This window comes from Fukomys damarensis, unplaced genomic scaffold (assembly GCF_012274545.1).
Source record: "Fukomys damarensis isolate Sample0158 unplaced genomic scaffold, DMR_v1.0_HiC HiC_scaffold_6, whole genome shotgun sequence".
Taxonomy (NCBI): domain Eukaryota; kingdom Metazoa; phylum Chordata; class Mammalia; order Rodentia; family Bathyergidae; genus Fukomys; species Fukomys damarensis.
In genome coordinates this window covers 14,636,381-14,650,031 of record NW_022900918.1, presented here as the reverse complement: position 1 = coordinate 14,650,031, position 13,651 = coordinate 14,636,381, and the positions used below count along the sequence as shown (strand labels likewise).

General features: G+C 35.2%; 1 protein-coding gene across 1 annotated transcript in view; it reads right to left on the bottom strand.

The window, feature by feature from the left end:
- The window catches only part of Slain1 (SLAIN motif family member 1), a 59,909-nt gene extending 46,264 nt beyond the window's left edge, over window positions 1-13,645 (bottom strand). The window contains exons 1-2 of the mRNA XM_010622370.3: window positions 13,608-13,645; window positions 770-909 (exon numbers count right to left, since the gene is read on the bottom strand). Of these exons, the coding sequence (XP_010620672.1) occupies window positions 770-812 (43 nt within the window). The 5' untranslated portion in view covers window positions 813-909; window positions 13,608-13,645. The remainder of the gene's footprint in view (window positions 1-769; window positions 910-13,607) is intronic.
- Window positions 13,646-13,651: the final 6 nt, after the last annotated feature.

Here is a 13,651-nt window from a genome sequence, read left to right as displayed (position 1 = left end):
GTGTCCATAAAAAGATTCAGAAGCAGTTTTCTAGAACTACATTTTGCATTAAGAATCAAACTAGCAACTTGTCAATGCAGACTCCCTTGGTTAAGGAAACTCCCTCTCAGATACCTTGATTCTTTAATCTGGAGGGGAAAGGAATCTGTACTTTCAAGTTCAGGTACAATTTGGATACAGACACTGGTCCTAGATACCAAAACATACCGAGAGGTTGAGGGACAAACCAAAAGCCTAAGTAATCACAGTTTTAAGTATCTATGGTACCAACTCAGTAAGAATATGAGAACTACTCATTCCTTTTACTGCTCTTCCATTTACTACTGTCTTTTTTCTTTTCTACTTAAACTTCTGTTGAGCTCCACAAGTTAACTAATATAGTATATAGTAAAATGATTATTTCCTAGCTTATGAAGATTAGGACTTCCAGTTATACATCCGATGAAACACTGAAGGAGTTCAATAAGGCCAATACTCAGATCACTAACTTAAGAATATTGGAGATTGAGTCATTTTATTTATTGGCATATTTGCAAAAAGAAAGAAAATACAAACTAAAACGAGCTAAAAATCTTCATAAAAACCAACACAAAACTAAACACAGCCTATACTGAGAGATTGACGTGTGATACATGTTAAAGGAATTGCATGAGACACCTGCCTCTCACATAAGATTTTCCCACCCAAAGTGTCTATTCCAAAGCCAGCAACAAAAGCAGAGCTGAGGGTACCAACAATTAGAAAATGCAAATGCACACAGTTACGATACCTTGCTCCAGTCTAAAGCACAGGGAACGTCTGGCTGCTTCCATCTCAGGAGTCGGGTGATCTAGGACGTGTCTACACCACTGCAAAGGACTCAGGGATTTCTCTGATGAGGTGAATGTCTTTGAAGAGCCAACGTATAACCTTAAAAAAAGAAATCTACATTACAAGTACGATATAAGTATACAGAGAGAGCCACTCTTCTAGGGAAAACAACATGTATTTAACAATCTCTATAGAAAGAGCTTGTTTCAAATGGATACATATTGAAGATATACTCCTAAGTGAAATAAATAAGTCCCACATGTGTAAATACCGAATAGTTTCCCTGGTGTGAATATTCTGCAACAATGCATAAGATTCTAATAAGACTACTGACATTTAGAAATGGGAGGAAAGGAGCTAAAGGTGTAGGGAAGGTGTGATACGTAGGGGAAGAACAAAAAGGGAAAAGAAAAAAATGTGAGAGAATGAAAAGATGAAAATAAAGTGTTTGTAGATGGGGAGGGGAGGAGGGGGTGAAGGGAGGGCAGAGGTAAGGGGAAAAAAATGAGAATCAAGACTTGCCATGTAAAGGTACATGATCCCAACAATGAATGTAACTGTACTGTATCCCTAAATGTACCAATAAAGTCAATAAAAAAAAAAATAAAATAAAACAATTACCCAAAAAAAAAAAAAAAAAAAAAAAGAAAGAGCTTGTTTCAGTACCTCAAAGTACCAAACGTCATTTTTAAAAGGCAAAATATCCCCAAATAGAATATAATACCTCTCTAAGCTTAGTAGTCCTTTAAAAATCTAAAACTTCCCCCTTAACTGTGTTTCAGAGTCAGAAAGGCATCATGAGGACCTCACAGCTTTCCATGTCTAGAAATGGAACATCTTCATCTTTTCTGCGGCAGAATCGTGGATGAAATGGATGAGCACATCCCATGCGCAACATGGCAAACAGGTGCCTTTTCAAAACACAAGCCAAACTTAAGTCAGTTGTTCACTCATTCTCTGACCCCTGAAGTAGTATTTCTACCATCTCAAATCCACACATCTCAAATTTAGTATGTACTCTTTCATAAAAACCAAAGAAACAGCCTTAAAAGATGATTTTTAGCCAAGGTCACTTTCACCATCTATACCAATAGTAATGGGGAATATTCAAAAAACCACCTGGAGGAACTGTACATTTATAAGCAGGTTCTCTCCCACTGATCTACCGTATTATGCTAATGTAATCTTAAGAATATCTTCAGTAATAGAGTCAGATAAAGTGTGAGGGACAGCCAGCAGTTAGCCAAAAAAGGGAGGAAAAAAATCACATCCTCACAATTGCTCTCTAGTATTCAACCTTGTCATACTTCTTAAGCTTATTCTAATTACAAATCACATTAAATGTTCCTTCAGTCAGTTTAATTTGAATGAGCACATATTTGTGAAATAATATACTTCATTATTTACACTTTTACTATTCTAGATAGGATATCTACCTATTAGAGTAATTTATTTATCAATTACTCAAGACAGGTGGGAATGCATTATTCTTTGGGAACTTTTTCTTAACATTTAGGGATGGGCAACTTTATCTATGTTACAACTGTCATTCCAATTCCAAAGCATCATAGACAATGTGTAAACTATAAATAAGTATGGCTATGCTCCTATACACTTTACTTAAAGACAAAGAAGATTAAATCCACCCTCATTTTTCCATTAAACTTTTCACCATATCAAACGCAAAAGCCAATTTTTCCCACCATAGAAAGTAAGCAACAGGCTTGATTTTGCCCTGAGGGCAGCTTGACTGTGGAATATATCTCTATTAATGAACTTAATAGTAACTGTAAGATACCATTCTTTCCTTAGTCCAGTCTCCAGAGTCATATCTCCATCAGAAGTATATTCATTACAAGTGCATATGCCTGGGCTCCACCTCAACCCTGCTATGACACGGGTGATACAGGTGGTCCTAACCCTTCCATCTTTCCTTACTAACACACTCCCAATCTGTCCATAAGGGGTACTTCTCCCTAGTTCAAGTAAGGGTTGTTCTAGGCTAGTTGTTTTCAACTGAGTACTTCTCCTTGGGTACTTCAAATACAAATTGCTAGACCATGCCCTACTCCCAGGTTTTTGTTTTAGTAGGTTTGGAACAGGGTCAGAGAATAGGAATTTCTAACAAGTTCTCAGATGATGCTGACATTACTGATTCTATAGGCCACATCTTGATATGCCCGGGGATAGGTCAATCAGGGTAATTCCATTCTTTCCCGTTACTCTACTCATTGGTTCAGGGCCCTAGATTTAACCCTCAATAAAAACTGAGAGGAAAGTATCTGATGGGCTTACATATTCTATGATGCCAGTGTTACCCTGATACCATAATGAGACACAGGTCAGGTAGTACAAGGAGAAAAAAGAAAATACTGGAGACCATTCATTATCACTCATGAACAGATGTAAAAAATCTAGATTTTTAGCAAGTTGAATCTAACAATGTTAAGAAAGATACTTCTTCGTCACCAAGTGGGGTTTATCCAAGATATAAAGGCTGGTTTAACATTCAAAAAGCAGTGTAACTTACCATAGTAACTAAATTGGAAAAGCGATACGATAATCTCAATAGGCAAAGAAAAAAGGCATATGACATCAATTTCTAATAAAAATTCCCAGTAAGTTGGAAGCAGAAAGAAAATTCCTCAATCTAATTAAAGATATGATTAAAGATACTATCAAAACAGCATACGGAATAGTGAAAGACTAAATACTTCTCTAATAATAGGAAAAAATACAGGTACTGCACTAATCACTTCTATTCAACACTCTACAGAGGTTTGAGCCAGTATACTGAAGCAATAAATAAAAGAATGTAGACTGGAAAGAAGTTAACCTATTTTGATACACAGATGACATGATCATCTATGCAAAAATCTGAGAAATCTGTAAAAATAAGATATTAAAACTAATCACCGTAGTACCAATATTCTAGGATATCAGATTATCACAGGGAAATGAGTTATATATTTGCAACAATTGATGCTTTTACAGTTTTACTTTCTGTTTACCATAGCTTAAAAATCCCTAAGACACCTAAAGATAAATCTGATAAGACATATAAGATTTGTTATTAAAAACTACAAAGCATTCTGAGGTAAATTAAAGAAAACAGAAATAAATGGAGAGATCTAACATCAGGTTTATGGGTCAGAGACTAAATTTTGTTAATGTGTCAGTTCTTTGTAAACTGATCTATATAATTAACAAACTCAATCAACATCCCAGCAGGCTTTTTAAATATATCTTATAAAGGGCCGGGGATTTTGTTCCACTACCTGCCTCGCAAGCACAAAGTCCTGAGTTCATTTCTCAGCACAAAAAAAAAAAAAAAAAAAAAAAAAAAAAAAAAAAAAAAAAAAAAAAAAGAGTGGAAAAACATAAAAAAAAAAAAAAAAAAAAAAGCAAAAAAAAAAAAAAAAATAGAGAGAGAGACAGACATATCTGATATAAAAAGCAGATTCTAGAACATATATGGCAATGCAGAGATTCTAGCATAATCAAACCACTGTTTAGAAACAGTTTTAAAACAAAATTGGAGAGCTGTCACTGATTACTAATGAAGACAGTTTAATATGGCATAAATATAAAGAGATTAATGGAAAAAAATAGATGGATCAGAAATAGAATCGCATGTTGAATACTGATTTTTAATGCAGTACAAAGAGCATTCAATGAAGAAAGGATACATAGTCTTAAAGAAATGGTGCTGGAACAATGGATGTCTATATACATAAAAGTGAACTTCAAGCCTCACTTCACACGATATCCAAAATTAACTCAAAATGCTCAGAGACAAAAATGTAAAATCTCAAGCGTGAAACTTCTGTTAGAAACCACAGGTGAAAATCGTTGTGCCACTGTGTTCACAAATACTTCTTAGCTATAATTTACAAGACTAAAAACATGATCTATAAAAGAAAAATATTATAAGTGGAACTTTATAAAAAATAAAAACTTGGCTCTTTGAAATACACTGCTAAGAAAAAAACAAACCATGAACTGGGAAAAATATTTGCAAATAATGTATCTGACAAGTTTTCATGGACAATTTATATAAAGAAACTCAGAAAACTCAGTAACAAGCAACCTAATTTAAAAATGGGCAAAAAATTTAATAGAAATCTCACCAAAGAGCTAACGATGACCAACAGGATACAAAAATGTGATCCTTAAAGAAATGCAAACTAAAACCATAATGAGATGCTGTCATACACTTACTAGAAGAGTTAAAATTAAAAAGATTGGCTAGCCAAGTTGCTGATGAGCATGTGATACAACCACAATTTCCACTGCTATATAACCACTTTGGAAAGGAGTGTGGCAGCATCTTAAAAGGTTAACATGCACCTATTCAAGTCTGTTAGTATATCCCAAAAGAAATGAGACCATGTTCACATATAAGGTCTTACAGACAAATGTTGATGGCAGTTTTATTAATAATAACCAAAAGTAGAAAACAACCCAAATGTTCATCAAAAGATGAATGTCTAAGCAAACCATAGTTTTATTCTGGCAATCAAACAGCTATCATAGTTAAAGAGAATAAACTACTGATTCGTGTAACTAACACCACAGATAAAGTTCAAAAGCCAGACCAAAATAAACAAGTGAAAAAGAGTGCATGCTATATAAACATCTCTGAGCCTTTGTTCTTCAAAAAACCCCTCTGAGCTGCCACCTGAAGCTACAGTCTAACACACTGTTCTGCCTGTGACTCCTGGCATCCTATAGGACAACTGTGATATTTGCTGTTGTTGGGAAGCTTCACTAACCAAACTATCTCTGGATTTCAGAAACTCCCACCCACCAGGGAACTCTACAGGAACATAATCCTTTACAGCCTGTATAATATAGTTATTTGATTTGACCATATAGCCTCAGAGCACACTCAGAAGCTGTGCTCACTCCAGACAAGCATTCTCAGTTGCTAAGTGACCGACCCTCTGTGCCATACTCATTGAAGGCTACTTTTCTCTATCATCTGTCCCTACTCCCTGGTGTTACAGCTCACTGCCATCCTGTATTGAATAGAACTAGAGATGATCATGGCACAGAAAGCAGGGAATTCAACTAAAAATCTCATAAAAAACAAAGAGAGTACTGGATCAGCTCCTCCACCTCAGGAAATCAGTGGTACCGCCCCTTCTCTATCACAATCTAAGTCTAGAGACCTACCTTCTGACTAGGTTGGGCCAGAGAAGCCTGACTTTAGGTACATCAAATGTAACCAAAAACAGAATGAAGTATCTACTGAGCTACAGACTAAATCAAAGTCTACATGCTGACTGCTTAGAACCCTAACTTCATTTTTCTTGTTACATTCCCAGAATAGAATGTTTTGCTTATATCTCCGAGGAATATAGAAAGTTTTTGTCTGTAGAAACACAAAACACAGAGAGGACCTAGATATAATGAAACTTTGACTGTGTACCCAACCATTACTAAATTTCACCAAAGAGCTATACCCACATGCACCTTCACCTCAACCTCAATACCTCCTTTGGTTATGAATACAAAAACAGTGATATCTATTTAATATTCTTATTACATAAAAATGCTAAGACCTTTCTTTCTTTGCAAAGAAAAAAGAACCATGGAGAAAACAACTGCAAAGAATAAATGAATATACCAACACAACTATAACTGAAACCATTTAATAGAAAATGTTGCATTCACAAGAGAAAATGTTGCATTCACAAAAGATTAAAACTAAAAAAAAAAAAAGGATAGTAAAAAACAAAGAGTTTCCTCATTTGGGGAAAATGAAACTATTATAGCATAGTGAGGCAAAATAATCAATAAATGAGTTTGGGGTATGAAGTTGAAAGTCTCCCAAAAGCAAAATAATGACAAAAAGTAGCAATAAGAGAATCAAATTACTGCACCAGGTAGATCTATATCTGACTATTACAAGTTCTAAGGACAGAAGGGAGGGAAGGAAGGAGGAGAATGTGGTATTTTTTTTAAATACCCGGAGTTGAAGGCAGGCTATGGGATTCCAGAATGAAAGCACAAATGTCCAGTCTTACAGATGAACAGAAAGATGCATACCAAAACATACTGTAATGCTAAAAAGACAGAAGCTGAAAAAAAGTTTCAAAGGACTAGATATACAAATTCAAATTACAATGCATTTCAATAGAGCATAATAGGAGCTGATACAAAATAGAAAAATGCCTTCAAATATGAAGGGAAATGACTGATTTAGACTTTTATACCCAACTCAACTATGACATTTACGTGGGCATAAAGACATTTTCAAACACACAGAATTCCGAAGAGTACCTCCCATATATATCCCCTTTCTCAGAAAGGTAAAATAAATGAAATATAACAACAAAAGTTTTAATAAATAGTAAAGCCAACACAGCCAAGAAACTGAAAGAACTCCCATGACAGCAGCACTATATACCCAGGCTAAAGAGTAAATAATAAAGACTGAAGCATTGGGATTAAGTTTTAAGAGATGGCATTATAAAATTTTTGAAAACGGGATTAAAAATTATCAAATGTGTATGACTTTACTGAAGAATGGTGTGTTTGAGTATTTGTGAAATAATCTATGATAAGGAATTTTTAAAGGTGGGGAGGGGGAGAGACAGGGTTTCAAAAAAATAAATGTGGTGTAAAATTAACAGAACTTGGCAAACAACAATTACAAACATAATACATTTGCATGATTTTAAAGCAAAATTGTAAAAGCCATTATGAGAAAAGAGATGATACCTGGGGGTGACGAAAGAAATGTGAAGTCTTCATTTCCCATAACAAGTCCACAAATGGCTAAAACTAAAAAAGTATGAAGACCACTTAGAAACAAACAAAAGAAATGACTAAAATAAGATAAGCAATTTCTATATGAAGGACCTGGACATAGGAAGGAACAGAATTGCTGACTTTAAAATAAACCTTGCCAAAGACTGACTTCTTGAACTACTTACATACTATTTGTTATATTTCTTTGATAAAATGAAGAAGTACTACAAATATTTATGGCATAAAGACAGACATGATCATTCTGAGTCAGTCTCCAAGCAATGTATCTTGGAAAGTTTTGAGCCTATTATTTTTATGAAGACACCTATAGTCAGATTTACAGAAAACTTTCTAATAGAGATCATCTAGCTACAAATTTCTTGAGCAGAATATATGTACAATATCAGGGAGGCAAGGTAAAAACCTGAATTTCTCCTAAATAGTTCTAATTATCTAAAAATTCATAAAAATCACTGTCATTACAATGACAGTACTAAAAATATTCTATTTTTGCCATCACTAGTCCAACAGACCTCTAGCCTTACAAACTATTCTTACTCCATAAGTAGCCTCATTAATGGTGAACTGAAATCTGGCAAGAACAGTTGGAAAACTTTACCCTAAAAAAAATCATAGTTCTTCAAATATCTCTATTAGAAAACCCTGAGGCCAGGGATTTAGCTCAGCGGTTTGGTGGCCTGCCTTGCAAGCTCAAGGACCTGAGTTCAATCCCCGGTACCAAAAAAAAAAAAAGAAAACCCTGAAATGTCACACACTAGTTTTCTTTAACTTTTCTTTAACAAGTTCCAAAACCAGGCACCTAGAAACTATTATACCTTATCTTTCACATATTGCACATTCTAGACCTCTGGTTTTAACAGTGGGAGATCAAAACGTATGGTAAAGCAAAAACAAAACAAAGTTATTGTATGATTATTTTCAGTCAAGTAATTTTAATATCCTGCAGTTACCACACCTTTTAAGTCTAAAACACTACCACTAATAAGTGCAATCAACCAGTCTGTGGTTCACGTGAACAATGTTTGATTCCCTAGCTTCTGCTGGTACCAAACTGGGAAGCAAAACTTAACACCACCCACTACTTAAAAGATAGGTGAACTCCAGTTTGCACTATTTTGCTAAACTAAGTGTTTTCCTATAGGAAAGTTTCCCTCCACCTTCTCCACCTCACCCATTAGCTCTAAATTTCTATTTCAGTGTCTGTCTCACTACTGTTTCAAGGTTGCTCGTTTAAAACATTCTATATACCACAGTCAACTCCATTTGCTTCTAGAAGACATTGTGCATTTTCAATTAGCATCATCAGGAAGGGAAGCACCCTCTGGCCTTTTCACTGAAAATCAATTAAGCAAAAAAGTTGAGGTGGGCTAATTTAGCTATGCCATATGTATAGTGCAAGGTGTTCAACAGCTCTGATGAAGAATTGGCAATGATTTGGGCCAGCTGTCTGGGGTCCTGGTATTACACATGGAAGATGAATATCTCACTCATTAAATTTCCCTTAATTTGTACATATCATCATTTTCTCTTGTACAATTAACATCTTTTCTCTTGTCCCTTCCAGTTGAACAATTTTTAATTTATGTAAGTCTTTTATGTCTTAATTTATATACATTTTCAATTTATATAAGCTTTTATATGTCTCCATATTCTGCTGTCATTCCAATAAAATAAGCTCCATTATATGACTGTATTTTCTATAGGCCGGCATGTTTTTACCTCAGCATTTTATTAAGTGGAAAACATCTGTCTTCATGATTGAGGTATGCAAGACTTGACTTACAACCAAGATGCTACACTATCTTCAGATATTTATGCTTTTCCACCTGTTTCTCCAAATCCACTGTGCTTTCACATAGTATAAACTGATGTGCTTCTAATTGGACCATTACACACAAATGCATTTAATATTTCAACTTGGGTCACACGCACGTAGAACTGAAACAAGTTTAATTAAGACAAGCATAGTACTATAAGATACAATAAACTCTCAATCTTTTACCTTAATGTATTTCTACAGTAAATACATTAAGTTGACTCTATAACCCACCAGTGGATCACAACAGAATTTGAGAGAAAATGTCAATGTGAACACTTAGGAATCTGTGTATACAATCTGGATTGTAGTCTGAGCTCTTTTAGCAGCCATTTGGAAGAGTTCACATGTAACCTCACCCCACGGCTTCTGTACTTCTCTTTGAAATAAGGGAACCGAATAAGATGACAGAATGTGCAATTCATGGCTCCCATTGCCATTTCCTACCAACATGACTCTCTTTGCTTGCATTGTGAGGTACTTCTCAGCCTGGTAACACTGAGAGAGAGATACAGATCCTTACCAGTCCTTCCATAAAGACTGGAAACTCATCCATTCACATCATGTCCCACATACACATCAAGATATTAATCCTTTTGAGCTTTTTATTTGCTTCTGAGTCTCAGAACTTCCCCATTTACTTTCTAGGCTATGGTCTTCTAAACAGATAAGATGTCAAATTAGTAGCAGAACTCAGTACAGCAAGATGTGAACTTCTATAGGGCCACAGTGAGGGGAATGAATAATGAAGGTTCTAGAACTCATCAGCCATTTCTGAGACTTTCATCCTAGCAGTGTCGTACTAAGATAACCAGGTCGTATTAGGCAAAATTAAACCCTATAAATTTAACTTAAATATTTAAAGAAATGAGAAAATTCTGTTTCAAAGTTTTTCAAAATAGAGAACATGCCATTCTTCTTAAATTTTAAGATACTGTATCCTTATAAGTTAATTTTGTTCAGAAAACATCCTAAAAGTTCTGATTATTCTTTTTAAAATTTTTATTAACACTATCTATGTTTGTAGTACATAATGATTACATTCAATGTGAGGAACTGGTACATGTACAAAACACATCTTAATTCTTTTTAGACTCCCCTCCTTCTTGATCATTCACTAAGGAACTATCACTACACAAATATTGGTTCTCTTATGATTTTACTTGTACAAATAATTTTAAGCCATATTTTGTCCAAGTTCTCAATAAAATAATTGTATCTTCAGCCAGGTGTGATGGTGCACACCTATAATCCCAGCACTCAGGAGGCTGGGGCAGGAGGATCGCTGTGAGTTCGAGACCACCCTAGGCTACATAGTGAGTTCCAGGTCAGTCTCAACTACATAGTGAGACCCTGTCTCAAAAAAAAAATATATATATATCCTCATATTAAGAGAAGATATACTGATATAAAAGAACTAAAATATTTAATGACTAATCTACATTCGTAAACTTTTTCTTGAAGACATGACTTTTATTACTAGTAACTACTGTTCTAAATAAATTATCAAATATCAATTTATTTAACTCATTAGGATTTCATGAACATGCATGAAAACTGCAACTGATACAGTAAACAGTAATTTGTTCTTTAATATTGTTACTTTAACAATGATCCTATTGAAACAGGGAGGGGTGGAGTTATATTTACAAAGTTACCCAAGATATACTCCTGAAAAGTAAGCATTAAAAACCTGACATGTATGTATTTATATATTGATTGGCATAATTATGTTTTTATTTTGAAAACGTACAGTGGTAACAGGATTAATTCTAAGTCACAGTAATGGACTAGAGACCACAAAATGGAATTTTACTCATGAATATACTCACTTCCAATTATAAATATTTTAAAAATAATTAGGTAATTTATACTCAGCTTGTTTCTCAATATGCATAAAATAAAAATAAGATGCTATTCTGCAAACATATCAGGGAACCCAAATGAAAAACACTATATTATGAGACCACAGGATAGGGACAGTATGGTGTGCAGTGATAGAGGAAGATACACTGGAGTGATTCACGAGCATTAACAAGCAGCTTAAACTTTAAAAATTAATCGCTATTGATTTCTTTTTCTTCAATATGCCAATTGCATATATGTTGCAATATAAAAATGATTTCATGTATAAAATGCTATTATAAAAATTTATTTGCATTAAGTGACCTTAAAATTTTTAAGGCTGTGGCACTAAGATTAATGATCCCTCCTTGATTTTCCACCTGGGATCTAGTCCTATGTTTATCTTGAAGATACTCTATAAATAATGTGCCATATGCGTATAGAAGCACTTGTAAAGCATCAAGCCATTATTGATTTATTCACCTGTATTCTTTGATGAATGAAATTAACATAACCTGATTCAATTTAAATTTGTTTAAATCATATGAATGTCAAATAGTGAATCCCACTGGTGTTTTCTTAAAAAATTAGTTATGTCAATGCTATCTGAACAGAAGATAAATATCTAGATATCGGGATACTGTACTAGCCAGTTGTATAATTTAGTACAAGTTCATTTAAAATAAAATATTACATATTAGCTACATATGTACTATTACTAGCCACGTAAACCTACTAACAAAATTAGAATAAAAATTAATATCATGCTGAGATCTCCAATATCTTCATCAAAAATACAATTTTCCTTCCATTGTTTATGCAGATCAACATCAAAAGTGGCCAAGTAGGGACTAAATCACGCTAAAATAATAAAAAAGTGACCCTGGGCTGACAGTTACCAGTGAAAACCTAAGAACCATAATAAGACTATTTCCCAGTACCATTTTCAAGTTGAAAAAGAGATCACTACAGCTTGGGCTTTACAAATGAAAAAAAGGAAGGGGGAGGGTGCTTAGCTCCTAAAGAATGGCTTATAGTTCCAGAAGTGCTGAGTTGTTTGTTTTACAAATTGAGCTACCTGCACAGCTGCCAAAAAGTATTAAGATGGATGATGAAAATGTCTCTGAAAGGCTTAGTATGGCTCTATATATTTTGATTCTCTAATCAAAGCAAACAGTGCACAAAAATGTAAAGGAAAAGGAATCTTAGTTCCCAATTGGAAACCAATAAGGTTCTACATCTGCAATTTGCCTCCTGCACAATCATGCAACAGGAACACAAAAGTAAGGAAAGCCCAGTTTGAAATAATAGGAAAAGTTCTAAATAAAAGGACCTAAGATAAAAGGACTGTAACTCATGCCACTGGTATATAGTAGTGACTCTGTTCACTTGCAAGAACCCAATTTCCACCTTTTCTTTCCATACCAACTCTAGTAATGGAGGAAAACATACAAAGGCAACGAGTCAGTCACTGAATAATTAATAACTATTACTCCATCTGCAAGCAGAAGGAAAGACAAACATAGGAATTAAATAATCTGCCTCCTCCAAAAATTACTCATTCATGGAAAGTAGACACAGCTAATCAGATTCCAACTGAATAAATGCTACAGGTCCCAAGGTCTACTAAACAACCTAAAAAGTTTCCAAAAATATGAAAATAAAGCTTTAGTTGGACCTTTCTTAGGTATACAGCTTAATTTTTAAAATATTAAAGCTCTGAAAGTGCCTTCAATCTGCTCTCCCCATTCCCTTTAAAAAGCCTCCATCTTTGACACCATTCCTGTTTGTAAAACCAGAAGTCAACACATTTAAAGCAAGTCAATCTCAAAAAAATAGATCATCGGGGAAAATACAGCCAAAGAGGCTATCAGACTGCCCAACTTAACTGCATGGACAAATCACTAAGAAGAGATCCATCACTAGGTGGCTTCGGATGCCGAGAGACAAAACGCAAACCTTATTAGTCACCTTTTGGAAGGAAAGAACAGTAACAGACTCAAAGCGGGGCCAAATGCTACCACTCCCGCTACAGACATGGCACCCCCGAAAAAAAATGGGAAGAAGAGCAGGACTGAGAAACAGAACACGATGACATGGATTTTGCAGTCAGTGCTAAGGAGGAACCTGGGACCCAATAATCCGAAGAGAACCTTAGGCAGATGGAGGAGACGGTTCGTCCCCGTCTCCAGCTGGACAGATCTGAGATAACGGCAAACAGTTTTGTGCCTCCGTGCAGCGACCCAGCTCCTGGCCGGGCTTGGCACCTGCTAGGCCCCTCCAGGAGTGCCGGGTGGGGGTTCTCAGGCGCCCGCGAGGTCCCCGCTCCTCCCGGCCCCCCAGGCCGGGTCAGTACCAGGTGCAGTCGTCCTCGTCCCGCCAGGCTGCCAAGCTCTCCAG